Below are 27,858 nucleotides of genomic sequence, written 5' to 3' on the forward strand. Positions count from 1 at the left end.
TTTTCCTCTTCAAGAGTTACGAAGCAGTGACTACTGAAAAGGCGGGACACGGAGAATTATAGGAAGGTTTGGTTTTCTTCATACCTCGCGCCTTCTAACTTCCGCAGTAGAGATGATTGGGTTTGAGTCAGCAGTGACTCGGATCGATAACAGTACTAAAACTGCGCATACCAAATTTATAAGAAGAACCAAGAAAGTTATACTGCCGACGTTCGGAGTCATTTTGACCCATTATCAAGAGACTTGTACAGTATAGGAACGCTACAAAATAAGCATAAAACAAAGAACGACCTAAACGAACACCTTAGCGCGGATGAATCCGTTTGCACGTTAAGTGTTGGCTTACGCATGCGAATGTACAACATTTCTTTCACGAGGCAATCAAATTTGCCGCTACATTTTGTGATGACGCGAAATTGTTCGATGAAGCATGCGTAAGCCAACACTTAACGTGCAAACGGATTCCATCCGCGTTAAGGTGTTCGTTTAGGTCGTTTTTTGTTTTATGCTTATTTTGTAGCGTTCCTTATACTGTACAAGTCTCTTGATAATGGAGTCAAGATGACTCCGAAACGTCGAGCAGTATTAAATCTTCATGGTTCTTCTTATGTATTTGCTGTAGCAAATCCCTGCTGATCATACCAAATTTGTACAATTTAAAAATGGCGGATGAAACATGTGGACATCCATCCTCAAAACGTTCCTCTATTACGCGCATGAGACCGCGAAGGCTCTGGCGTCGAAAACTAAGTTAACGCTAAAAAAGGTCCATCGTCATTGATGGAGGCGTGCTGCGCACACGGGCGCACACAAATGTGTCACCCAAATAGGGGAGCACCGCGCAAACAAATTATAGTTCTGGCTGAAGGCAAAGAAGGCTATTTAGCCACCCTTACAGCTCTGATAATGTCCAACGAAGAGGCGCAGACGCACCTAAGTATCCATATACTACGCAACTCGTAAAATCCCCGCGCATTCATCTGTCAAAACATATTAAGGTCGTTGCCCTGTATTGCATTGCGCATCCTTACTGCGCAGAATTTTACGCGTAATAAGCGCGCGCGAGCGCGCGCACATAAACAAAATGGCGGCTTTTTTCTATGTGGCTTAGTCCGCGAGAGAAGTAAATTGTCGCTTTCTCGTAAACGAGTCTGGTGACCTATCAATTTTTTCTCATATTTTGGGTGTAGCGATCAAATTCTTTCTGTAAAATGAAAACAGATCAATTCTTGTTTTGAAAAATAAATTATCGCTAAAAACGTGTACTTTGCTAGTACTCGCAGAGGAATTTTAAAGAAATATATGGAATAAACAAGGTCTTCCTGCTCCTAAACGAATCTGGTGACCCCCCTTTTTTATTTCAAAATATAAGTTCCCTTAAAGTAATAAACCAATAGGGGAATTTGGTTAAAAATAGGCACGCTAAGCGTGCAGGAGTTATTTTTTCAATTTATGGGGTGGCTTGGGGTGAAACTGGGGATTGTCTGTTGGGATGGTTTATGCCATGGGTTGAGCCATTTGTTATGGCGGCTCACGGAGTACTTTTTTGCACAAAATTTGCTTGCAAACAAAATAACTTTTACGTCATTTTGATACATCAGAACTGTTTTATTCAATACGTAAATTTTTTCATTTAATTGAAAAACAAAAACTAATTCAATTATCAAAATGTCACAAAATGGCACGTTCTTATTCTGTTTAAGCGGTTATTTTGTTGCTAGCTTTGTAGCAACCGTAACGTGTTACTTTTGTTTGTTACGGAATATTTTGGATTTTTGCCAAACACTGAAACATGATATTGTTGTTTTTCTCACTTTTGTAACATGAGACCTTGTTTTTTAAAAACGAACGTAACACGATACCCTTGTTTTTCTCGAAAAAGCCACGTTTCCATACAGACATTGAACGAAAAGTACTATAATAAACGAAGTAATAAACGCATCAAATCAAAAACCACTTTTTCGGGAAAGTTTTTAAAGCGCAGTATACCTGGAGTCTTTGTTTCCTGTCAGAACTGTTCAACAAAGATTTTCTTTCATTTACAACCTAAATTCTATTCAACAAACAAGAACTAATTGAAATATCAAACTGTCACGGAATGGCACGCTCTTATTCTGTTTTTGCTATCGATTGTAGTTGCTTTCAACAGCAAAGTTAATACTTGTACCGGTTCATTAAATATTTGAACGAGATGTTTTACAGTTGATTTCTGTTTACTTTGGCCGCCCGCTTTGCGAAGTTTGTTGGGAAATTGAAACTTTGTTATGAAGTTGCCATTACGATTTCGATCAAATCGAACTCGATAAGTTCCCAACTTCGGCCCGACTGAACTTTCGATTTTGAGTGAGGAGAAAGAAGTTCTCGAAGTATGGCGATTTGAACTCGAAGATTTTAGAGCGTCAAGGAAATGAATAGGAAGTGCAAGACAACGTTTCGCATCAGCGATCACGCAAGTGATGGCGATAAATAATCTTATGCAGTAGAAATTGTCAAATTACTTTTTTATGAAAACACATATTCAACGATTTCTGTGAGGCATAATCTTCACTGTCTTCAATTTCAAGTCTTCTGCGTTTGTAAACCGGATGAAACTGGATGGTTTATTGATTTTAATCGAAGCCGACGCGACGCGACAGACTAATTTGTTCGAGACAACATGTTTACGGCTCGCTGAACATAAAAGTTTTTTATTTTCATGACATTTGTTTCCAACAGTTTAGCGTAGCAAAGCCCTTTTTGATAACATAATTATAGAAGGTTTTATTAATTTCGGGCCGAAGTTGGGAATTTGTATCGAAGCTCACAATTTGATTCACAAACTCGCAACCTATTTGGCAACTTCATAACAAACTTTCCAATTTCCCAACGAACTTCGCAAAGCGGACGGCAAAAGTAATGACAACATTATTCTTCAAAGCTGCTTTGTGCAAATGTTATATGTTATTTTTACTACGGTCAGGAAAGCTAGCCTCTCCAAACGTACGCTCGAATAAGACGAAAAAATATTTTGGCCTTGCTCACGGCGTGTGCGTTGTAGCAGGCGGGCGTACGAAAAACGTTTTTAATCCAGGGTTAAATCACAACTCACCGATTCCGCCTCCTTCTAATCTAAAAACTCGAGAATGCTGACTACGTCAGTTTGCTTCCCCTTTATAAACTACAATTTGATTGGTTCCGATAGTACCTGAAATCTGATTGGTGTGACAAACCCACATACTTCACTGATTACAGGTCCATCGCGCCGACTAAAGAGCTATTTTGAAAAATAGGCACGCTAAGCGTGCAGGAGTTATTTTTTCAATTTATGGGGTGGCTTGGGGTGAAATGGTGATTGTCCTGTTGGGATGGTTTATGCCATGGGTTGAGCCATTTGTGTATGGCGGCCCACGGAGTCCCTTTTTGCACAATTGCGCAACATCGTCTTTATACACAGAACTTTTTATTCAATACGTAAATTTTCGTCATTTAATGAAAAACAAAAACTAATTCAATATCAAAATTACAAATCACGTTCTTATTCTTTTAAGCGGTTATTTTTTCTAGCTTTGTAGCAACCGTAACGTGTTACTTTTTTTGGTTTTGATTTTGCCAAATGAAAATTATTTTTTTTTCTCACTTTTGTAACATGAGACCTTTGTTTTTTAAAAACGAACGTAACACGATACCCTTGTTTTTCTCGAAAAAGCCACGTTTCCATACAGACATGAAGAAAAGTACTATAATAAACGAAGTAATAAACGCATCAAATCAAAAACCACTTTCTTCGGGAAAGTTCTTTAAACGCAGTATACCTGGAGTTTTGTTTCCTGTCAGAACTGTTCAACAAAGATTTTCTTCATTTACAACCTAAATTCTATCAACAAACAAGAACTAATGAAATATCAAACTGTCACGGAATGGCACGCTCTTATTTGTTTTCTATCAGTAGTTGCCAACAGCAAATTATACCGAAAGGGATTTTAATTATGGCCGCCCGGGAAATAAGTTGCACACGAAAGAATCCCGCCGGAGAAACTCAAGGAAAGGGCGAAAAAGTTTTTTAAAAATTAAATTTCTTAGCATATCTTCCTTCTTCTTCAAGTCTTCTCGTTTAAACAGATAAACGAGTTTATTGATTTATCGAAGCCGACGCGACGCGACAGACTAATTTGTTCGAGACAACATGTTTCGGCTCGCTGAACATAAAAGTTTTTTATTTTCATGACATTTGTTTCCAACAGTTTAGCGTAGCAAAGCCCTTTTTGATAAATAATATAGAAGGTTTTATTAATTCGGGACGAAGTTGGGAACTTTGTATCGAAGCTCACATTGATTCACAAACTCGCAACCTATTTGGCAACTTCATAACAAACTTTCCAATTTCCCAACGAACTTCGCAAAGCGGACGGCAAAAGTAATGACAACATTATTCTTCAAAGCTGCTTTGTGCAAATGTTATATGTTATTTTTACTACGGTCAGGAAAGCTAGCCTCTCCAAACGTACGCTCGAATAAGACGATAACAAGTTATTGTTGGGCCTTTTGCTCACGGCGTGTGCGTTGTAAGCAGGCGGGCGTTACGAAGACGTTTTTAATCCAGGGTTAAATCACAACTCGCCGATTCCGCCTCCTTCTAATCTAAACATAGGCACGCTAAGCGTGCAGGAGTTATTTTTTCAATTTATGGGGTGGCTTGGGGTGAAACTGGGTGATTGTCCTGTTGGGATGGTTTATGCCATGGGTTGAGCTATTTGTGTATGGCGGCCCACGAAGTCACTTTTTGCACAAAATTCTTGCAAACAAAATAATTTTAGTCATTTGATACACAGAACTTTTTATTCAATATGTAAATTTTCATCATTTAATTGAAAAACAAAAACTAATTCAATTATCAAAATGTCACAAAATGGCACGTTCTTATTCTGTTTAAGCGGTTATTTTGTTGCTAGCTTTGTTGCAACCGTAACGTGTTACTTTTGTTTGTTACGGAATACTTTTGGATTTTTGCCAAACACTGAAACATGATATTGTTGTTTTTCTCACTTTTGTAACATGAGACCTCTGTTTTTTAAAAACGAACGTAACACGATACCCTTGTTTTTCTCGAAAAAGCCACGATTCCATATAGACATTGAACGAAAAGTACTATAATAAACGAAGTAATAAACGCATCAAATCAAAAACCACTTTCTTCGGGAAAGTTCTTTAAAGTGCAGTACACCTGGAGTATTTGTTTTCTGTCAGAACTGTTCGACAAAGATTTTCGTTCATTTGCAACCTAAATTCTATTCAACAAACAAGAACTAATTGAGTTATCGAATTGTCACGGAATGGCACGCTCTTATTCTGTTTTTACTCTCGATCGTAGTTGCTTTTAACAGCAAAGTTAATACTTGTACCGGTTCATTAAATGTTTGAACGAGATGTTTTACAGTTGATTTCAGTTTACTTTGGCCGCCCGCTTTGCGAAGTTTGTTGGGAAATTGGAAACTTTGTTATGAAGTTGCCAATTACGTTGCGAGTTTGCGAATCAAATTGCGAACTTCGATAAGTTCCCAACTTCGGCCCGACTGAACTTTCGAAGTTTTGGTTGTTGAGGAGAAACAAGACATGTTGCTCGAAAGTCATGGCGATTTCTGAACTCGAAGATTTTAGAGCTTGTCAAGGAAAGTTGAAGTGGCTTGAAGTGTAAGACAACGTTTCGCATCAGCGATCACGCAAGTGATTTGGCGATAAATAAATTTTATGCAGGTACAAATTTGGTCAAATTTTAACTTTTTTGTATGAAAACACATATTTAACGATTTCTGTGAGGCATAATCTTCACTGTCTTCAATTTCAAGTCTTCTGCGTTTGTAAACCGGATGAAACTGGATGGTTTATTGATTTTAATCGAAGCCGACGCGACGCGACAGACTAATTTGTTCGAGACAACATGTTTACGGCTCGCTGAACAGAAAAGTTTTTTATTTTTATGACATTTGTTTCCAACAGTTTAGCGTAGCAAAGCCCTTTTTGATAACGTAATTATACAAGGTTTTATTAATTTCGGGCCGAAGTTGGGAACTTTGTATCGAAGCTCACAATTTGATTCAAAAACTCGCAACCTATTTGGCAACTTCATAACAAACTTTCCAATTTCCCAACGAACTTCGCAAAGCGGATGGCAAAAGTAATGACCACATTATTCTTCAAATCTGCTTTGTGCAAATGGAAAGCTAGCCTCTCCAAACGTACGCTCGAATAAGACGAATAACAAGTTAGTGTTGGGCCTTTTGCTCACGGCGTGTGCGTTGTAAGCAGGCGGGCGTTACGAAAAACGTTTTTAATCCAGGGTTAAATCACAACTCACCGATTCCGCCTCCTTCTAATCTAAAAACTTCGAACGAAATTGCTGACTACGTCAGATTGCTTCCCCTTTATAAACTGCAATTTTATTGGTTCTGATAGTACCTGAAATCTGATTGGTGTGACAAACACACATACTTCACTGACCCACTGACTGATTACAAGGACACGACGACTAAAGAGCTATTTTTGAAAAAAATAACTCAAAAACTTCGAACGAAATTGCTGACTACGTCAGTTTGCTTCCCCTTTATAAACTACAATTTGATTGGTTCCGATAGTACCTGAAATCTGATTGGTGTGACAAACCCACATACTTCACTGATTACAGGTCCATCGCGCCGACTAAAGAGCTATTTTGAAAAAATAACTCAAAAATAACTCAAAAATTGTGTTCAGTTCTATTTCAGGGCAATGACCTTAAGTGTCTTTACTGATAGCGGTGTGCGCAAGCGCGCAAACATCCATAAGCTTTCCATCTTCCCCAGTCTCTTCTCCATAATCGGCTCTATCTCCATTGGCGCGGGATGGGCACGCGCGTAAACATCCACCATGAGCATTCCAATTTCTTCCCCAGAGCCACCTTCTCTATGGTCAGCGCCAAGATCGTGGTGTTGCATGCCGACCAAAAGCGAGCTCTAGGGAGGAGATCGGTAGTGATGGCACACATGCACGATCCATCAAAGGATGTCCACTCTTGCGACGTTACATTTGAACCACTTAAACTAAAATTCCGTTTCCTTGAATTGTTCCGTCTACATAATTTTGTTCCCGCCATGCCGTTTTTGTGATGTCGTTCTCAATGTTTGTATATAACATTGACGTAATAAGTAAATTTTTCGGTCGCTTGTTGACCTTGTTTCGCGGACATGTCGTAATCAAGTAACATTTTTCGGTTTCGTTGCTTGACCTTGTTTTTCGCTTGGTACATTGTCGTAATCAAGTAACATTCGGCGCTGTTGACCTTGTTGTTTCGCTTGCGTGACATTGTCGTAATCAAGTAATCGGCGCTTGCTTGACCTTGTTGTTTCGCTTGCGTGACATTGTCGTAATCAAGTAACATATTTTCGGTTTCGCTTGCGTGACCTTGTTGTCGCAGACACGCACGTCACACCGGGGGACTTCCCCACCCTTATGATTTCCGCCCTACTCGACGGGACTTGGTCTATTATTAGTTGTTGTTGTTATTCCATTTTATTTAAATATGATATAAAGAAATCTGCTACTGATCATTATAAATCCACAAAGATTAATTCTGAGCAGATCTTCTCATTTCTTAAGATCTTTTTTGGACTTTTCATTTCTCGTGACACCCGTTCGCGACTTTTCACGTGATGTTGTCATAGTTAGAGCGGGGAAACTGAATTTCCGTATCTCAGCTGACATGTGATGCAAATGACGCGCTTTCATCCGTTACTAAACACTCCAGCTAATCAACTGTCAAGTAATAATTTATTTTCAGACAAATGCTTACATCTCTTTGTTAGCTATTCAGTGAGATTGATCAGTTCAGAAACCTTCGTATCGTTTAACATGACTCACGACTGATTAAAATGACGACAAAGAAGAAACTATCGGATAAAATTGTGGCCATTCAAAAGGAAAATGGAAACAACTTCTGCGCTGACTGCGGCAAACAAGGTATATAGAGTTTAACTAAATTATTCAGCTGTGTTGAAGTGTCTCAGCGTTTGTATTAAGGGTCTTAAAGTTCGTTTATTTCAAGCGACTTTTAACGTAGTCAATAAGTCTAAAAATCGCGTGAAAGTAATACCGTACAAATTTCGATTCATATATAAATTATTAAGAGGAAGCTATAAATTTTAGAAAGACAAGTTCTGAGCTTTAACAATGTTTGGTATCTGTGGAAACATCCGTTATGATCTTCGATTGTCTGTGGTACTTCGGTTCTTTTCAGTTCAGAAAAATCTAATCTAGTTTCTCCTCACGTATTAAAGAAACAAGAATCCCCATCGATCGATTTAAACTCCACAAACCTTCACTACAACAAGTTTCCGGAGATTTTCAGGCATGAACGACTTTGTCAGTACAGTTGCATAGAAAAATTGCTGAGCTTAACAATGGATGGTTTTCCTTTGCAGATCCCAGATATGCTTGCCTAAAGAAAGGTTTATTTCTTTGCGAGTACTGCGCCCAAGTCCACACGAGTTTTGGATCGACAGTTTCAAGAATAAAATCTCTTAATTTTGGGAACTGGAATGAAGAAAATTTACAGGTAACGTAAGAATTAATAAACAACCGTGTAAACCCTTCTGACCGCAATTTGGCATGCAATACATCATTAAAATACATTCACAAATGGGAGGGCTAATCAGCTAGTCGACTTTTTAAGTATCTGGATTTTCTCGATTCTTCAGTACGAAACGATGCTGATAATTAATAATAATAACCAATACGCTATTCGAATTGTACTGGGAAAGAACCTAAAATGTCGATTTGCACTATTGAACATGTAAATTCGTCTAACGGAAACCGTGTCACGCAATAGCGTAGCAAATCTACACATCAATTTGTTTCAAACTCGAGCTCATACATGTCACTTTCGGATATTTCTCCAAGGCTGCAAAAATACGCATTAGGAAATAGACCGTATACTAACTTCAAACAAACGGTTTCGTAGCCTAACTTGAAATGGGAAGCCCCGCATGTCATAGTTTCGCATTCCACTTCCTTGTAACTCATTCATACATTCTAATGGGTTCTTGTCATGTGTCATTCAAATAATTTTTTACTGGGTGTCCTGTCATTTTGGTATGCTTAATTCGAGATCGACGAAATCATGCCCCTGAATGGACAGTGCCTCTTGGACTCTTGAAGTTTTAGTATAAAAGCAATCAGCATTGATTTGTAGCAATTCTCATATAAATTACCCCTTAAAATAATCATATATGGAAGGAATCATAAAACCTACGACTACTTCCGGGGTCAAAACAGCTGGGTTTTTTTCTGGGGTGGGGTGAGGGATGTACGCGAGCTCTCTCTCGAGGAAAACAAAACGTAGATGAGGACTGGAGAGAGGGAGGCTTGAATTTATGGAAACAAAGATGACAAATCCGCAACATGGAGTTAGGGATCAAAGTTAAGTTATTCCGAACAGCAGCTTTAGCGCGAAGGCAATGGATTTTGACAACCAAGGAGATGCCTCCAAACGAACCAGTGTTAATGAAATTGTCATTTTACTCTAAGTAAACTGTCTATTATTTCTCTTTAGTTTACGTAACATAACAGCTTAATGCATATACTATTCCTCTTAGGGTAGCCTTCTAGCTCAATTGCTATTCTCTACTTAGCAAACTAGCTTAACTTTACTGATTTGGAACCAGTTTTATCAATATAAAATGTCTCCTTGCTTGGGTCTTCATCCGGGTTATATCCAAGTCCCAGACCTCTTCGGTTCCTGCTAAAGTCCATCGCAGTCTCGTACTGTTGCTCCAATCTATGTGTGAGAGACTTCTCAGTGTCCTTGGTCATACAGCGTCGACTGGACTGTGGGCTCACGTTTGTTTCGGGCGCCTGGGTAGAAGGTTTATGCTTGAAGGCACCCATTAAACGGAGAAACTTTTCATTTTTCTCCTCGCTTCCAAACTGTGCTTCACCCCACTGGCCAAGCTGTAGATGAAAAATAAAAGAAATAAAATAAGAATGTTTGGGGCATACGTAATCTACACAAAACGTCACGCAACGCTTGTCACCGCTGAGCGTTGCGTGACAATCCAATATAACGGCTGGGAAGGTGACAAGGAAATGCGGTACCAAAAATTATCCGAAAATTCCAGTGTAAGCCGGCCCTTGCTTTACGTGACACAACCAACTGACTGGTTAGGGAGCTAACACTACTGCGCACCTTACGATTGCCACTAATAAAATTTTTGACCCTTTTTTGACAATTTTCTAATGCAAGGCCTATATGTGAACTGGCCAATCAAAGTCTAGGGACTGTCAATTTTCAACGCCGCCTCGGCCTCCGTAAAAAAGGTGTATAAAAAGTTGTCAAAAACTAATTGAAGTTTGTTAGGACAAGTTTTCCTTTCCTTTCCTTCCTTTCAAGTTTTCCTAGAGGACAGTGTCCAACCTTTTGCTATTGCAGTATCACTAAAGAAACACCCAATTTCCTCACCTCAGACTGAGACTTATCGTCTGATTTCCCATCCTTTTTCTCGTTTCCGCCCCTTTCTTCACCAAAAGGGGCGCCATCTTCCTCATGTTTACGCTTACTCTTCTTTTTCTTCTTCTCCTTCGCTGTTTCTTGTCCATCTTCAGGCGGTTCTTCTATTTCAACATCCTTCGGTTTTTTGCGATCGCGCTTTTCCTTTTTTCCGCGGATTTCCCTTTCACTTTTAGTTTCTTCTTCCTCTTTGGTCGAAGCCACTGTTTCAGTGTCATCATTTTCAGCTTTCTTCTGGTCGCGTTTTGACTTTTTGGCTGTTACTTCCTCTTCTTCGTCGCCAAAACCACTGTCAACCTTTGATTTCTTTTTCCTTTTTCTTTTTGACCCTCCCTCGTCATCATTTTCTGTTGCGTCTTCTCTTGCTATATCTGTACCTTCGACTGAATCAACCTTCTTCTTTTCTTTCCGTTTTTCGTCTTCGTTTTTGCTTTCTCCGGACTTCTCCGTTTCGACACTCTTTGCCTCTTTGCGAGCACGCTTCGCCTTTTTCTTGGCGCTTTCATTTTCTTCTTCACATTCGGCTTCTTCTTTCGTTTCAAAACACTCCTCTGCCTTCGTTGCCTTCTTTTTACGCTTTTCTTTCTTTCCATCTTTAATGTCACCAGTCTCCTCATCCCCTTTCTGGTCAGCCGCCTTAACTTCCACAGATGACTCTAGCACCTCGCCGAGTTTAGCTTTCTTACGATCACGTTTTGACTTTTTCTCAGGGGTTTCACCCTCCGTTTTTGCCTCGGGCGTTTCCTCCTTTCCTTGTTTTTCCTTGGATTTCGTTTTCTTTTCTTTCCCTCCATCTCCATCATTACCTTTCTCAATATCATCAACTTCAAATGATTCCTCTTCTTCCACGATCTTATCCTTTTTTCTCTTTTTCTTTTCTTTCCTAGCTTTCTCTTTTTCATTCTCATCATCCTCCGCAGTTTTCTCCTCAATTTTAACCTCTAGTTCCTTTTTTGCCTTTTTTCTATTCTTTCCATTAGTTTCTGTATCAATCCCACCTTCTGGTTCTTGTTCATTGTTCTTACTTTCCTCTTTTTTACTTCGTTTACTCTTCTTGTCCTTTGGTGCAATTTCCTCTTCGTTCTTCGCTGCCTCTGTGCTCTCAGATTCTTCTTTCGATTTCTTCTTCTTTTTCTTTTCTTTTTTCTCTTTTCTTTCTCCAACCTCTTTTTCATCCATATCCTTCACGACGGCTTCACTGTCTTTCTTGCCCATATCTCTTCACTCCTACAATTAACAAGAAATACATAATTAGATGACTGACAAGGGTAAACAAAGATAATTTGTTATTGATAGATTGATTTTAATGATTGATTGACTGATTAATGAATTGTTTGATTAAATGATTGATTGATTGACTTACTGATTGATTGATTGATTGATTGATTGATTGATTGATTGATTGATTGATTGATTGAGCTTAAATACACTAATATAATAAAACTGTTCTAACGTCTTGGGTAAAATGATCCACAACCCCCCCCCCCTTCTAGGGGGTACTCCCCCATATGGCCCATGACACGTCCCTCTATGGGATGTGTTGCTGCATAGGATATGGTATTTGGCCCTTCCGCTCTGAACAGGTTATACCATGTCAAGCAAGTCTGTCCTAATCAGTGTCTGGGCCCTGGACCTAAACAGAGTATGACTGCAAGACTGTCGTCAAACTTCTAGCAATCCAAAATCAGAGACTCTTATCTCTATCTTTATTTAGCAGATCATCAGTCAACATTAAATCATTTCCAGGATTAGATCTTGAAGTGCTATTGTTTTCAGTATTTTTAACTCCACAAAATGATCAGCATTATAAAATAACTGCAGATTGACAGAATTACTGAGCGGTGTACATCCTGATGACAGGATGAACAAAAACAAAAATAAAGTAGTAAAAATAAATAACAGAGTGTGGATGTTGTCCTTTGTCCTACATGTTAAAATAGAGGGCATTGTCCTACAGGGTAGGTTTTAAGGTAATTTTTTATCTCAGGGTTTCAAACCCAGAGTGGCAGCCATAACCCAAACATGGGTCAAGTACCCCCCCCCCCCCCCAGGCCACTTCCCCACTTTCGGAGTTTACCCAGTTTCTGTACGATATAGTGACTAGAAGAGTAACTACCGGTACTTTCCATCACCAACCATCTCTAGACTATATGCACCCTGTATAAGTTTCAGTTTTTCCATAGATGGTAGATAAATGACAATTCATGAACAAGAAAACAATATAACTTTAAAGCTTGAAAGTTATTTATCCAACACATTCACTTTTTATTGTTACCGTTTTGAGAAAAAGTGTTACTAAACAGCACTAAAATATTAAAAAATCCACCTTAGTTCTTCTCCTTGATCTTGAATATGACCGTTTATTAATTTGGTGAAATAGCTCCCCCCAATGGTGACTTGTTTGGTAGCTTACAGACATAAACTCACACTAGTACTGACGATATTAGCAACATTTATGACTATAAACCTAAGTACTGATCGAAACATACCATGGCTAGGCTTATTACTCACGCATGTATAATGCAATTATAAATGTGCTGACAGATATTAACAGCTCAAACATTTGATACTAATCTTGTTATCAAAGCAACACTTTAACACAAGGTAACACTATTACATGTTCTCCTACATATGTACCCTCACTTATATATAGTTTCAAATGAAACCCCCTCTCTATTAAGCACCTCGGCTCCCAAAGTTCTTGAAAAGAAATTAGCCCTCTGGGGCCTAATAAATAGAGCTTTTATGGAAGTCTTTCTTGTCACGATTTTGTTGCACCTTTTGATTAAATAAATAAGCCAGCCATAGACAACAATGAAACATAAGTTTTAAAATGTTTATTCAAAGATTACATCAATGCCTCACTTGATTGAAGGTTGCCCTGCCATGTGCAGTGTTGGATACGCCCCCCGCCCAGGGAGGGGACAGCGAGACATTCATATCCAGAATATAGCAAAAATATAAGCGCCACCGACCTCGAGATTTTCCGATTTTCCCACCTCTTTTCTTACATTGACACTTGCGCAACAACAGGAGGGAAAAATCAAAAAAACTCCCGAGAGAGTGAGGTTTTTGGCGATCACAAGAAAGAGAGTCCGATCAACCACCACTGCGCAACGTGATAAAATGTTAGGGGAGGGGGCTCCCGAAGGGACGGAAACGCGGGTGAGCTGAAGGACCGCCCAGTGGCGAGTGCCAAGTTCCAACCCTTCATGTGACTGGACATTTTCAGAATTAATCAGAAAATAATTAGCATGTAACGACTTTGTGTTCATAACTATAGCCTTGATAAAAAAAAAACTCATTTATTATCTATTTAAATGCCATTATTCCAGATGCCATGTTTTTGTTCACTCCCATGGCTAAACTCCAACCACCAGAGAAGCAGCTGTGATAGTTAAGCATAATATTAAGATCTTTGAATTCATAAACCATTTACCGTATTAATTCGATAATTTAAGCCTCCAACCTCGAATAAGCGCCCACCCTGTAGGTGCAGGTAGGAAAAGTTAATAAGCACCCAGCCTCAAATAAGCGCCCACCCCCACCCCACTAAAAAGTGAAGTGCAATGACAAGAGCACAAAGAGAAGGGGCATCAATGGTCTTTGCGAGCACAGCGTTTTGAGCACTGACAAAAGTAGCCTGCGAACAAAAACATTTTAAAAAATAACACCAAAAAAAACAGCACGGCGAACATTAAAAAAAGGGGACAAGACAAAAAAAAAACCCCCCAAAAGAGTATTGATTATTGATTTGACTAAATAGCACAAAGAGACTTTTCCAAAGACTGAGTTTTCTTAAAATTTTACAGAAATTTTCAATGAACAGTTAAAATTCTGCTGTGGTATATCTTCACTTTTTGTTATTATTTATTGTTTTGTTACAAAATAAACTTACTACTTGCTGAAAAAGGTGAAAATTTAATCAGGCCCAGCCTCGAATAAGCACCCACCTTGAAATTAGCGCCCACTTACTCTCAAGGTCCAAAAATTTAATAAGCACCAAGCTGGGCGCTTAATCAAATAAATACAGTAAAAAGAAAGCTTCCTCTGTACCCAGATCTAGAATGTGTTGTTCCATAAAATATCTATATTCCTCCCATGGAAGGTTTTTTGGTTTGAATCCACCCCCACCCTTCTGGAATTCCAGTTAAGCCTCATACTTTCCTTTAAACATTATGGTTTTTGAGACCCCCACCCCCTTTGAAGTTCCAATGACCTTCCATGGGGGTGGGTATGGAAATTTTTTGGAACTGCACAATACACAGAATCTTGGTGACTATAACGTTTTGAATAACATCCTCTTGACTTCTGGTCTGGGATGGAAGATACCATTTAACTCTGATATTTGAGCTTTGTTTGGTCTGAGATAGGTTACGGGTTTTCTATGAGACCCCAACAGAGCCCCCACCCCCAATCCAACCCCATCCCCCAACTTAGCCCCAACAACCTACCCCCGGACTACTACCCCCGCCTTCTTAGACCCCAACAGAGCCCTCCGCCTTCTTAGACCCCAACAGAGCCCCCCCCCCCCCCCCCCCCCACCACCACCAAGTCCTCCTTTTCACTTCAGTTTATATGAAATTAAAAATACATTCAACTGGGCGTTCATGTCAAATTCTTCGAGCTAAAGTCAATAATAATGTCGAGGAATCAATGTTTGGATAAAAAATTAATACCTCAAGCAGGCATTAAAATGCAATGAAAGTAAAAATATGGACACGTGCGAATCGAAGCTTAGGTGAAAATGTGAGTTGTATTGAAGAAAAGGCGGTCAGGCCGTAGAGAAAAGCGTTAAGGTGACAAAACCATACCTTATAAAAGAGCATTTACTCACATTATTGTAACTATAAAAGCACCTACCTCCGTAAAAAATGAGGCGAGTTTTCTTGGCTTGTAAACCTTTGATTTGTTCTTCTCTGCACTTGGTCTTCTCTGTCACGCGTGTTTTGGAACGCATTGCGTGGGGAATGGGGACGATAACCATGTGAGGAAGTGACCTTTGCGGGACTATCCCCTCCCCTACTAAGTTTGCAATGCGCTCTTCGCAATCAAAATGTCGGAAAAGAACCGAGGCGCGATATTGGAGCTGATGAAACAGCCACAGAATAACACATGTGCAGATTGCGGAGCTCCAAGTAAGGGCTTAAAATGTATTTTATCACCGTGGCTTACAGGATCGGTGCTTTGTGAATTGTCTTTTGAATTTTCAATTAATTTTCTTCGCGACTTCCTGGGCGATATTTGCAGACCCTGAATGGGCCTCGGCGTCGAAGGGGATTTTCATTTGTATCACATGCAGTGGAATCCACAGGAATTTAGGAGCGCAAGTCTCTGTAGTCAAGTCTCTCAGGCTTGATACGTGGACCGACGAAAAACTGAAGGTAAAATGTTAAATCAGCGGCTTTCAGTACGTTTGAGCGAACGTCAATCTTCCAAGTCTGTGAATCGTCATTCATACATGGCGTCTCAATATCATAAATGCAATCGATTATAGTTGTTGTTAAATGGGTAAAAATCACTGTTTTCGAGCGCTGAAGCTTGTACACAAAGTGTAATATGGTTAATATGAGCTCTTGTTGTCGTGTGTACCCATAGCTTAACAATATGTCATTTTGCAATCAACACAAACATCAGCTTAAAATAAGATGTAATCATCTTCACGCACTTTGCCCAATTTTAGCAGTAAGACTTTTCGCTGTAAGCTATATCTGTTTGTGTTCTGATTACTTTATTTGCCAATTCTGGAAAATGATGTTTTTAAAATATATTTTATTATTCATTTCCTCGTAAGATCATCGCTGGAATTTTTGTGGGTACATTAATTACTACATTGTACATTTAAAGGCTTTATTAAAATGTGTTTTTCTTTGATCACGACACGATGCCCATGAAGTCAGCGAATTGGGCATTTAGCATACAAAAATAATAAATAAATTATGTAAAGATAGTGCAGGGGTTCATTTAAAGGAAACAAAAACTTAACAATTTTTATCCGTGAATATAAATATTTGACCCTACTTCAGACAAATATGGCGAAAATTTCAATTATTATTATTTAATAATGATTTGTTTTTCAAGCATGAAACTGTGCCTGCCAGTTTAAATTTACTTACAACAAAGCTCAGCAAAATTTTTTCCCTTCCTGGTGTTCATGCATGCAGTGTAATTGTCATGCCTTACTTGTAAGACAGTGCCTTTTAAATAATTTCATCAACCATCCAAGTTTATCTTGAATTTAACTTTGGCCATCCCAATAAAATGTTTCGTTTCCCATCGCCCGACCGACCCATTTTTTTCGAAAAGTAAAAAAAAAAAAAAATCCAGATTCACTAGTTAAAGAAGCAAGTACTTCAATTTACAAGCACATGATCTTGTTTTATTAACAACGATTGGTATACGGATGTCTTTGTCTTTAATAAACATCGATACTATGTTATTTAAAGACTGTTTAGACATTTGATAAGGAATAACGAACGAAAAGACCACGTTTTCGAGTTGACTTTGTAATCAGGCTTTCTTACTTAGCAGCCCGGCCTTCTCTGGAACCCAAGTGTTTTTTCTTTTTCTTTTTTTTTTTGCCCGACCGACCGACCCATCATCACAAAAGACGGGGCGATGGGAAACGAAACATTTTATTGGGATGGCCTTTATATGCTTCCAGAACCTGGAATGTATATGTATATACATGTACCTTACATGTATAAGTTCAGCTCAATGTTTGATGTAATTTCAGATTTGTTACAATTTAACACCCACACGTTTTTTCTGACTATTGAAACATGGTTGAGTGAAAAATTATGATCACAGCTCTAGATTCATGTTTCTCGCACATTCACTCACTCACTTGTTATGCAAAGGTGTTAGCTATGTGAGTATTTCTAAAGAAAAATCAGGTAAACAAGGTAATTGTCACATTTTTTTTCTGTTGTAGTGACTACTACATGTAATGCCCAGTAGGTGTTAGTAGTGTTTTTTTTTATATAATTATGTTGAACTTCAAAACAAAAATCCCTGGTTTGAACTCTTTTCGAAACGAGCCACAGCAGTGTTGTTCGAAAATTGATAAATAAGTTAAAAAACGCACAATAGAGCAACATTTAGCCTGTTCAGTACTGTCATCCGGTGAAGGGGGGCTTATATCCGGGGGGGCTTATAATCAGATGTATTTTTTTTTGTTTCCAGCTAGATGGCCCTATAACCAGGGGGCTTATAACTGGAATTTTACGGTATTTTTTGAAGGATTATAAATATTACAAAATATTTATATTAATTTGTAGGTGGATGGTTTTGTATGGAAGACCGTAATAAAAGGGAAGGGTTATGCGAGGCACCGTGGCCTAATATTATTGTTCTAAAGCGCAGTAGACTCCAGGTTCAAGCCCAGCCAGAGTCACTTAATTATAATAATTGTGTTCTTGGGCAAGGCACTTTGCTGTTATTGTGTCTCTCTCAACCCAGGCCATATAAGTGGGTACTGGCAAATTTAATGGGGTGGTAACAATGCGATGGACTAGCATCCCACAAGCATCCTATCCAGGGGAGACCAGAAATACTTCTAATCACCTAAGGGGAACCTCAACCAGGATAAGCTTTGGCCTGATGGGCCTTTAGGCCTGAATGGAGGCATTTTTACCTTGGAAGGGATGAACACAATTGGGACAAAACAAAGAGCCCTATAATTTTTGAGTACTTAAAAAGTATCTAGTAGAGACCGCTTTGTAAGGTGAACACCTCTTTAGCTGACACCTCAGTCTAAAAAGCAGGCGCACCCCTCATTCATAGTTCTTAAAGTAGTCTCAAAAGCTTACACCTATCAACAGCAGGCCCACTTGTCTAAAGCAGACACCAGTCTAAAGTGGATAGACTTACATATATCTTTCTAAAGTAGGAGAAGCCAAGCCAAGCGGCCCACACTGCCGGAGCATCCCAGCCGTGCATAGCGCAGCATATCACCCCCCGAATGGGAGCAGTCCAGCAGAGTCCCCCCAGCATAAGTCGCTGGACCCATTAACACCTGGGTGAAGAGAGGACCATGAGAGAGGCGCCCAAGAACACAACACAAGTGACCCCGGCCGGGGTTCGATCTCGGACCGCTCGATCCGGAGTCCGGCGCTCTAACCATTAGGCCAAGTAGACAGCCCACTATTAAAAGGAGATACCTTTCAAAGACACACACAGAAACCTAAAAACAGACACCTCTCTAAATCCGAAAATTACTATAGCTAGCAGTGGCAAAGTTAATTAAATTGTGATTTACATTTTATTTTATTTTTTTTTAGCTCATGGAAGAGCATGGTAATGACAAGGGTAATGCCATATGGGCCAAGAATGTTCCAATTTGTTATCGACGACCAAAACCTACAGATGCCCAGTAAGTAAAATTCTTCAGTTATTCATTCATGAAATAAGCTTTCTGTGTGTGGGGTTTTTAATTTTGATTTGGCCAAGTAGGCAGAGATTTTTAAAGCAGTGTTTGTGAACCCTTGGGGTGTAATCAGAGTTACGTAGCGAGAGACAAGCACCAGATTGAGAAAACCTTCTAAAAAGATTGAAACATACTCAATCCTTATTATATCATGAACTGCAAATGAAGCATTGATGGATGGCATGTTATTTTCAATTATATAAATATTAAATTACTGATTTGGAAACTGTTGGCTGACTTATTTATCTTATTTTCATTCCTTCCATCCTTCTTTCCTTCCTTACTTCTTTGCTGCATTTTTCATTTATTATTGCTTCTTCAATCAGCTACCAGTACTTAGGGATGGTAAAGGAGAGGGGGGGGGAGCGGTGGTTTTCGTGGGGTGCACTCACAAACAAGAAAAGATGTATCACATATAAAAACCGCGGCGACCAAGGCCAGGGGAGCCCCTGACCCCCAGATGTATCATCAGACCTACCCCCTTCCGCCCTACTCAGAACAACGGAGAAGAAGTGGATCCCCCCACAGGTGAGTCGGGGGGTGCACCCGCAGGAGCCAGAGGGGGGAGCCACCTCCGCTCCGGCCCACCCCCTGATATATTGACCAGTCCCTTATCCATTTATTCACTCATTTATTTATTTTTTTATTCAAAATGCAGTGTGCTTAGGGAACAATGGATAAGGGCAAAATATGAAAGAAAGGAGTTTATTGATGGTGCGCCAGAACCAAAGTATTTAACAGGTAAGATGTTAATTAAAGACTTTCTTTTGTCATTAATCCACCTGACTGTCTGCCCATCCATCCATCCATCCACTCTGCAGAGTCGGTCGGTCGGTCGGTCGGTCGGTCGGTCGGTCGGTCAGTCAGTCAGTCGGTCGGTTAGTCTGTCAGTCAGTCAGTCAGTCATGTCAATCATTTGGTCTGTCAGTCAGTCAGTCTGTTGGTCAGTCAGTTGGTCAGTTGGTCCGTCCGTCAGGTAAAATTAATGTTTTTTAAAGATATAATATCAAATATAATCATTTTTTTAGGTTCACTGCGAGGATATTTGAGAAAAAAAGGAAAAGAGGATAGTAGTTGGAATCTACGACTTTTTGTTCTGTCTGCAGCAGAAAATTCTCTTGCTTACTTCATTAAAGACCAGGTGAGTGACTTTTTAATGTGCAAATCAGAAAAGCATGAAATAAATGACATTAAGCTTTAATAAATTTGTGGAATGTTTTTGTCTTGCAATAGAGAACCAGATCTCCAATATTCTGTGTTTGAATAATGCAACATTGAGAAATGATGGACTTTAACTATTGTTACGTATGCATGCATGATGCTGTTCTTTGCTGCAAACTAATTTGCTTAAACATTTTTTATAATAAAATGCGTAAATTCAAGTGTACTCAGTCTCAATTTTTTTTCAGTCGATATGCATGCATACAGCCTGTATCTGGACTCTTTAATTAGTATCTATCTGCATTAAGTTATATAAGTCCCAAGGATAAGAGGAGAGAGAGAGAGAGAGTCATGAGGTTCAACTTTAATTTTTTGCTTTACATTTTCTAGGATAGAGAACCAAAAAGTACATTTAATATCACAGAGATCAATGTTACTTTTGCTGAGGAAAGAACAAACAAAGAAAACAGCTTACAGATAACTTATATAAGGAAAGGCGTGACGAGAAACTACTTTGTCTATTCAGACTCTGGACAGGTTAGTGTTCTGTACATGTATTTCTTTTGAAGATATTGCTGCCTTCGCCTTGGTAAAGGTTCTTTCTTCCTTAAAAATCAAAATTGAATGTGATTGGACAAGATGAAGGGTAGAGGCCAGACAAAGTGCAATCCACTTTATGTACCTTCTGGCACATTACAGAGACAAGTAAAGTGCCTAACGTCCTTAAACAGGTCATATTTTTTTAAGGGGGGCAAGCAAAACAAGCAAAAACAAACAGAAAATTGGATTTGAAGTTATTCTTGATTTTTAGAGCGAGAAATAATTTGTAGAACTTGGGGTAAAAACCTCACATCTAGAGACTGGGAGAGGTGATGGTTGTGATATTGATCAACGCACATACAGTATATGTGTATCAGAGTGGCTTTGCTTGGATTAAATGTTGAAAAGTGACTACTGGTCTTTGCTATTTCTGTGATACACAATGAGTAGGTCAACATGAATATCAGTTGTGGCCCTGGTCTTCTCATTTGCTCCGTTATTGTATTCAATATGGTGGGAAAAGGGCTTTCTTCAGACAAAAATTTATTTATTTTTTTGCAAAATGTCTCAGATATAATATATTTATAATCAAAATTCCTAACAGGCTTTGAATCAACTGTTTTAATTTTAACAGGAGATTGTCGAATGGTACATGGCCATCAGGAAAGCAAAGCTTGATTTACTTGGATACAATGTACCAGGAGTTACCCCCGAAAAGGTAAATATGATTGACTGGATGCAGCATGGCTGAGTGGTTACAACACTGAAATTGAAATCTGGTTTTTCCAGATTCCAGTTAAACCTCCAGTCTGCTAATGCACACCTCCAATACCATAAAATGCTGGGTATAAACCCTGGGGCAGGGCAGTACAGGGTCTCAAATTAAAAAATGGTAAATGTCACAGCTTGCACTATTACATAAGTTACAGATGCACGCGGGAGGTTGCTAAGCACGAATCGCCTCGGGCGACTCTAGCTTCTTGAGTGCTTAGCAAACCTCCCAAGTGCATCTGTAACTCAATAGTGCACGCTGTGACATTTACCATTTGTTTTATAGCACAACTTTTTGGCGATTTATTACAGTTTCTTGGAGGTAAAAGTGCACGCGCTTATTTAAACAATTGCATGTGGTGCTCGCGTAAACGCTGACGAAAATTTTAAAGAAAAAACAAACAAACTTTTGAATTATTTAAAACTTGCATTGTACCTCAAAGTCTTTCAGTATTTTGGAGAAATGGTTTTTAACTCGGAAAAGAGTTGTAGTGGGCGAAGTGAATTCACTCCTTCCCTCCTTCCCTCGATTCCTGTAAACATAGGCACGCAATGCGTGCAAGTGTTCTAAGGCCTTTAGAGAATTAGACCTGTCTTCTGATAACCTACATTTCTAGTTAAGTTAAATAATATTAACATGCCAAATTACCAGCCGAAATATTGTATTAATGCCAGTTTTATTGAAATACCGTATTAATTTTATTCAGCTTTAAGCCGAAACTCTAAACGTTTGGTTTTTAGAAACAGTTAGACTCCGACAAAAAAACCGAAACACTCGGAAATAAGCCGAGACCCAATTTTTTTCCTCGCAATCTCTTCTACAATAATTATTTCTGCCTGAGACTGTTTCTCTTCCTTTCCTTCTGTTCCTTTCTTTAAGTTTAGTTAATTTGCAGAATCATAGACTTAGAGCAGTCCCTATTTTTTCGCAGAGTTCGCAAAATAATTTCGCTTCAAGCTCGACGGACTCTGCGAAAAAATAGGGACTGCTCTTAGTCTACCAGAATCACTGCTAACGTGACTTTTCAAGAGAAGAAGGGTCAAGAAGGAATCGATCTATTTGACTTGTTGTCGGGACACCAGAAACTGGCCAATCAGAAGCGTTCGTTCCCACGCGCTTGGTAAACATTGTAACACGATCTGACAGAAATCGGCTGCATGTAATATTTTTGTTCAAAAGCGAGAACTTAAAATACCACGACTTCTCTGCTAAAAGAAACCACTTCAGAAGAGTTTGATTGGATTGAGGATACTCGATAAATACTGGTAACAGCACATGTTTCCTTTTGATGACATTTAAAGTTCACTCGCTGGATCCGCTTGATCTTTTTGCTAGCATCTTGGCGAATTGCGACGAACTGAAGATTCACTGAATCATCAGGAATCATCCCGTTTTCTCTGGCGATTTTGCAGTTGTTCTGAACTGTCTCTACCTCGGCAACAACTTTCAATTTGATGGTTTAGTTGTTTGAAAACCAGTAGCTTTTGGCATGATGATCGATAACTGCTTTTCGGAAGAATGCGTGATTGTTTGAGATGGGATTTTGAACTCAGGTGAATGTTTTTGTCACGCTTGTGTACGATTCTATTAATAAATTCATTCTTTATCAGTGATTTGTTGTTTTTCAATTACATAGGTTGTGATTTAACGAATATGTTGATTCACTGCACGTGGATTGTTTTATAGTTTGAAGGAAAAATTGGGTCTCGGCTTATAGCCGAGTTATTTGGGTTTATTTTTTGTCAGAGTCTAACTGGTTCCAAAAACTAAAAGTCTAGGGTCTCGGCTTATAGCCGAATAAATACGTTTCATGCATGCTTAACTACCAGCCGAAATATTGTATTAATGTCAGTTTTCTTGAAATAGACCAAAACTTAATTTTTCTAATGATATTATTATTTTGCCTAACCTTCAAAAAACAAAAAGGAAAAATAAAAAGAAAGAAAACAATTTGCAACCGATGGGAAGTCTATCACTTGCCCTTTCGGCCTGCTCTCGATGAGCAGCTAGATGACAATAAAACTAAGTGAAGTGAACTGAATTGTGGAAAGTTTAACATCATTTGTTTTAGCAAATCTCTCCTTTTCAGTTTGTTGTTTTCGATTCTTGTTTCATAATAACTTTTCCGAGTTTAGTGGCTCATAGCTACTTTGAATAGTTATTTACGTTTAGGTTTTCAAATGCACTGCAGAAAAACCGAGAAAACATGTAAACATTCATGAAGTAGTGGCACTTTCTAGTGCCATGTCACATCAGATCAGCGCACGCACTCAGCCTCGGATTGAAGGCATACGTCAGCGTGCACCCATGGGCAAATAGTAGACGCTAAATAAGCCAATCAGAACACACGCTTTACTAAAGTTGTGCTATAAATCCATTTTTTTAAAGAAAGAATTGAGAAAAATTTGAATTTCTGGAAGTGTGGGGGGTTCAAACCAAAATTCCTTTTGCTTGAGGGAGTATGGATATTTTCTGGAATAACAGACAATTCAGAAACTTTGTTCTTTGTTGTTGTTTTTATTGTATTGCTTTTTGAAATTTTTCAAGTGAACACCCAGTTTAAAAACCTTGTGATGATCTTGGAAGATCTTCCAAGATCTTGTCAAGATCCTTGCCAAGCCATGATCAATCCAAGATCTTAACAAGTATTCTTTAAATGATGTACATGTGTACCACACTGTAGATAACTTAATGATAAATTGTGGGTTTTTCTTCTGTTTAGCTGGACGGGGTGCTCACCAGAGACTTCTTATATGAAGGGTTTCTTGAAAAGACTGGACCAAGGGTGAGTATCAAGGGAACGATGAATGAATGAAGAATTTAAGTTTAAAATCTTTGTTATAATTATATAAATATTGTAGGATTTTGTCATGATTGTGAAGCGCTTAGGACACATGATTTTTTTAAAAAAAAATTGACTGTCTCGTACTGTAAATGTTGATGGTTGTTTGTAAGTACTTTATAGTTCGTCATCAGCACCTAGACAAACTAGTTTAAATGCTGATTTTGATTTCCTGATTTCCCAAATTGTATATCAGTTAGACTATGTAAAAAAGAAACAAAGTGGACTTTTTAAAGTTATTCCATCGAAATAGAACTGACAATAGATTTTTGTAATAAATCAACGACACATATGCTTCTGTTGGCATGTGGATGGAGAGGGGTGACGCCAGGGAGGACATCAGCACCGACACCACACACACCACGCCAGGACAGTACAACCACCGCAAGGAGCAGACCCAACCATGACTGAGACCGCCCCACCCAGCAGCGCCCCAATACCCACACCCCGGCCCACACGGAACCCAGAGTCCAACTCGCAGGAAATGTAAGTACATTGCTTCTCGTTAGGTTGCGCCGAGCGTACCAGGTCACGTTGATAGCGTCGCAGGAGACACATGCCTGGACGCCACCCGGAGGCCACCCCGCGACACCAGCCACCGCACGTGGCCCCCCGGAAAGGCGGGCGGCGCGGGAGGCGAAGAGAGAAAGACCGTTGAAACAAGCAAAATAGTCGAAAAAAGAGGGGTCCTGGTATTCGTTTAGGAGCAGGAAGACCTTGAATATACCCTATAATTCCTTACAATATCAGCAATTATATTATCATGAGTACTGGCTAAGTTCACATTTCCATTTATTAGTTATTTTTCTGCAATAGAAATTTGTTCATATTTTTATAGAAATAAGGTAATTGCTAGACTCAGAAAAAATTAAAAAAAAAATGATAGGTCCCGGTACTCGTTTACGGGAAAACGACGATGTACCTCTCTTAGTGTGCGTTCTCATCGGGCAATAAAGTATGTGCAGTACAGGATGCGCAATGCAATACTGAGGAATTACCTTAATGTTTTAGAGTGCTGTTTGGTAATACAATTCAATAGTTTCATTTATATTGTGCATATTCTTCTCTTAGGATGAGCCATGGCAGAAAAGGTGGTTTACACTTGATCGCAGAAGACTTCTCTATTTCAAAGAACCAATGGTGAGTGGTTACATTTAGATTAAGTAGCGTTTTTCTATCAATACTTTGGGAGGGTAGCAAATCCTTTTTTTTTGGGGGGGGGGGAGGGGAGGGTCACTACTTTTAAGCTGCTAAAACGTGTACTGTGTGTGGGGGCTGAACCATAGAACATAATTGTTTTCAATATACGATGAAAAGAATATACATTGCTGGAAAACTTCTTTATAACATCAAAACAGAGTTATATTAATTGCCTTTAGAATGAGAATAAAACAAATATCAGTTCATTTTGTAGCCTGCGTAGCTGGCGGTTTTGTTGGAGTTTTAAAGTGCGCCTCCTCATTGTCGAAGCTTTGCAACAAAACTGCCAGCTACGCAGGCTACTGGTTACCATTTCAATGCAACTTGTTGTTGCCATTGTTTCTTATAACTGCAGGTCAAGTTGTTTATGTGCTAGTTTTGCAAGTTATGCACTTTTAAAAGGTCGCTGCTATTAACAACCATGAATTTTTATGGGGAGTCAGCATTACTTTCAGAACAAGCTATGCTCGCTTGATAACTTTACAGTGGTTCAGATTTAGTGAAATTTTAACTCGAGCTCACAGCTTGTTTATTTGTTCTTATTTTTTTAGAACCCCTTTGCAAAAGGCGAGTTAATTATTGGTTCCCATACTGAAGGCTTCGCCCTCCAAGAAGGAGTCAAATCTGGAAAGCATCAAGACGAGGACTATTGCTTCACCTTGACAACACCTGGACGGGATTTTGTTTTGAAAGCAAATACTGAAAATGAAAGAAGAATGTGGATGGAATGTTTAGCTAAAGTCATTGCACAACCAATGACAGATGAAGACAAACAAGGTTGGAATTTTTTCCTCTATTTGTACATGAAGTTAAAGTGAGGTGTGGCATGCAGTAGCCAGCTAAAGTGGCTGTTTTCATACCTGTTGTTCTATACTCCATCCTCATCCCCCCTTCCCAACATAAAAACTAGTAATGTCTATTTTAACAGGCAACAGTGGTTGACAAGAGTGTTGTATGTGCCTCGGACCTCAAATCAAGGTTGGGATTCATTTTTCACGGGCCTTCGATTCACAACATTGAAAGGTGGGAGCGTGGTATCAGAAAATTACCCCTAGATGCGTTTGGTATAGAGGAAAAGGGAAAATGTTGCAAAGCATTATTTACTACAGGTCTCAACTGCTATTGTTACCGATCAGCTTTTGATGTGTAGTAGTTTAAGGGTTTGCGGCTTGTTCTTGAGATCATGAGGTTAATACTTCGAGCTCACTTGTTGCACCTTTGCTGTGTGTTCTTAGGGACCAGTCATTATTTAGAGGGGGGCCGGTGCAGGGAGCCTATGTTTAAATTCCACTGACCCTTCTCTTTTATGAAACACATTTTGCCCCTCCCCCCCCCCCTCACCCACTTACTCCCTCAAACCTCAAACCTTCTTATTATGCTTGCATAAATTTCTATATGCACCAGCCCTCCCCACGCTCTAAATAATGTCCAGTCTCTTAGGCAAGACATGTAAATGGCGCAGTGCCTCTCCCATACAGGTCTGTTTGTATAAAAGAACAGTAGCAAATTAAGGGAGCGGCGACTAAGCATCCAGGGTAACTTTTGACAGACTTGCATCGCATCTGGCCGGGGGAATATAAGTAAGTACACAATGACCTTGGCCAGTGCTCGAAACTAGTCTACTCTATCCAGAGTCCAATGCAACGCCCTGACCCCAGTGCCCCCCACTGCTGCAAAGGAGGAAACATTAATGTCATTTATCAGAGCTACTTTTCATTTCAGAAATGAAAGTGACACGTGAAGGGGTGAAGAAGATGAAGAACCAAAAGAGCTTTAGAGGTTTCATTGGTCGAAAAGCATCATTTTCCAGAGACGAGGACTCGCCGTAAAGCAAGAGGCTGTACTGTGTAATACTAGGGACCTACAGATCGTAGTATGAGAACGAAAACGCCTGTGACTCTACATAGCATGGGCACTATGTTTTAAAAGTCATTCTTCTTCACAAACTTTGATCAAATGGGGTCCCTGCCATTGCACGCGCAATGTAATGTTGTTCAATTTTGGCAGGTTCCAAAAATTACCCTTCATATATGTAATAGGAATGAATTTCTCATAGAGCGGTTTCCTCATGATTGTCATAAAACCAAACTCATTGTTACCAAATCTGGCCATTAACCAATCATAACAATGAACCAGAAGCACCCTAAATCAAAGACGTGCAACTGTTACCAAGCGCGGGAAAACATGCATCTGGTGCCAAGCGCGGGAAAACATGCAACCGGTGCCAAGCGCGGGAAAACATGCAACCGGTGCCAAGCGCGGGAAAACGGTAAAAACGCGTGGAAACGTGCCAAGTGTGGCATTGAAAAGAGCATATTGCAAGCCAAATTCAAACCCACCTTAAGCACACTTACATTTGACAGTTATTCGAAAACTGCTCTAACCTGTCAGATTGTTAAAAT

At 39.3% G+C, this 27,858-nt stretch overlaps 2 protein-coding genes across 3 annotated transcripts; one reads left to right on the forward strand and one right to left on the reverse strand.

The window, feature by feature from the left end:
* The first annotated feature begins 7,762 nt into the window (after positions 1-7,762).
* LOC144633055 (arf-GAP with dual PH domain-containing protein 1-like) lies at positions 7,763-27,770 on the forward strand. 2 transcript variants are annotated; one of them, XM_078491826.1, is made up of 11 exons: positions 7,763-7,968; positions 8,430-8,563; positions 18,796-18,887; positions 19,600-19,682; positions 19,970-20,082; positions 20,493-20,639; positions 21,277-21,360; positions 24,137-24,199; positions 25,328-25,396; positions 26,008-26,233; positions 27,179-27,770. In XM_078491826.1, exons 1-11 carry the CDS (start codon positions 7,881-7,883, stop codon positions 27,283-27,285), a joined length of 1,206 nt encoding a protein of 401 aa, XP_078347952.1. In that variant the 5' UTR covers positions 7,763-7,880; the 3' UTR covers positions 27,286-27,770. The 2 variants fall into 2 exon arrangements, with proteins under 2 accessions (XP_078347952.1, XP_078347953.1); XM_078491827.1 differs by lacking the exons at positions 7,763-7,968; positions 8,430-8,563 and adding exons at positions 15,445-15,651; positions 15,764-15,897.
* LOC144633054 (uncharacterized) lies at positions 9,506-15,465 on the reverse strand. Its single transcript, XM_078491825.1, has 3 exons — positions 15,377-15,465; positions 10,466-11,740; positions 9,506-9,957 (listed from the first exon to the last, which is right to left on the reverse strand). Exons 2-3 carry the CDS (start codon positions 11,726-11,728, stop codon positions 9,643-9,645), a joined length of 1,578 nt encoding a protein of 525 aa, XP_078347951.1. The 5' UTR covers positions 11,729-11,740; positions 15,377-15,465; the 3' UTR covers positions 9,506-9,642.
* Positions 27,771-27,858: the final 88 nt, after the last annotated feature.

This window comes from Oculina patagonica, chromosome 12, assembly GCF_052425735.1.
Source record: "Oculina patagonica isolate OP01 chromosome 12, crgOcupat, whole genome shotgun sequence".
Lineage (NCBI taxonomy): Eukaryota > Metazoa > Cnidaria > Anthozoa > Scleractinia > Oculinidae > Oculina > Oculina patagonica.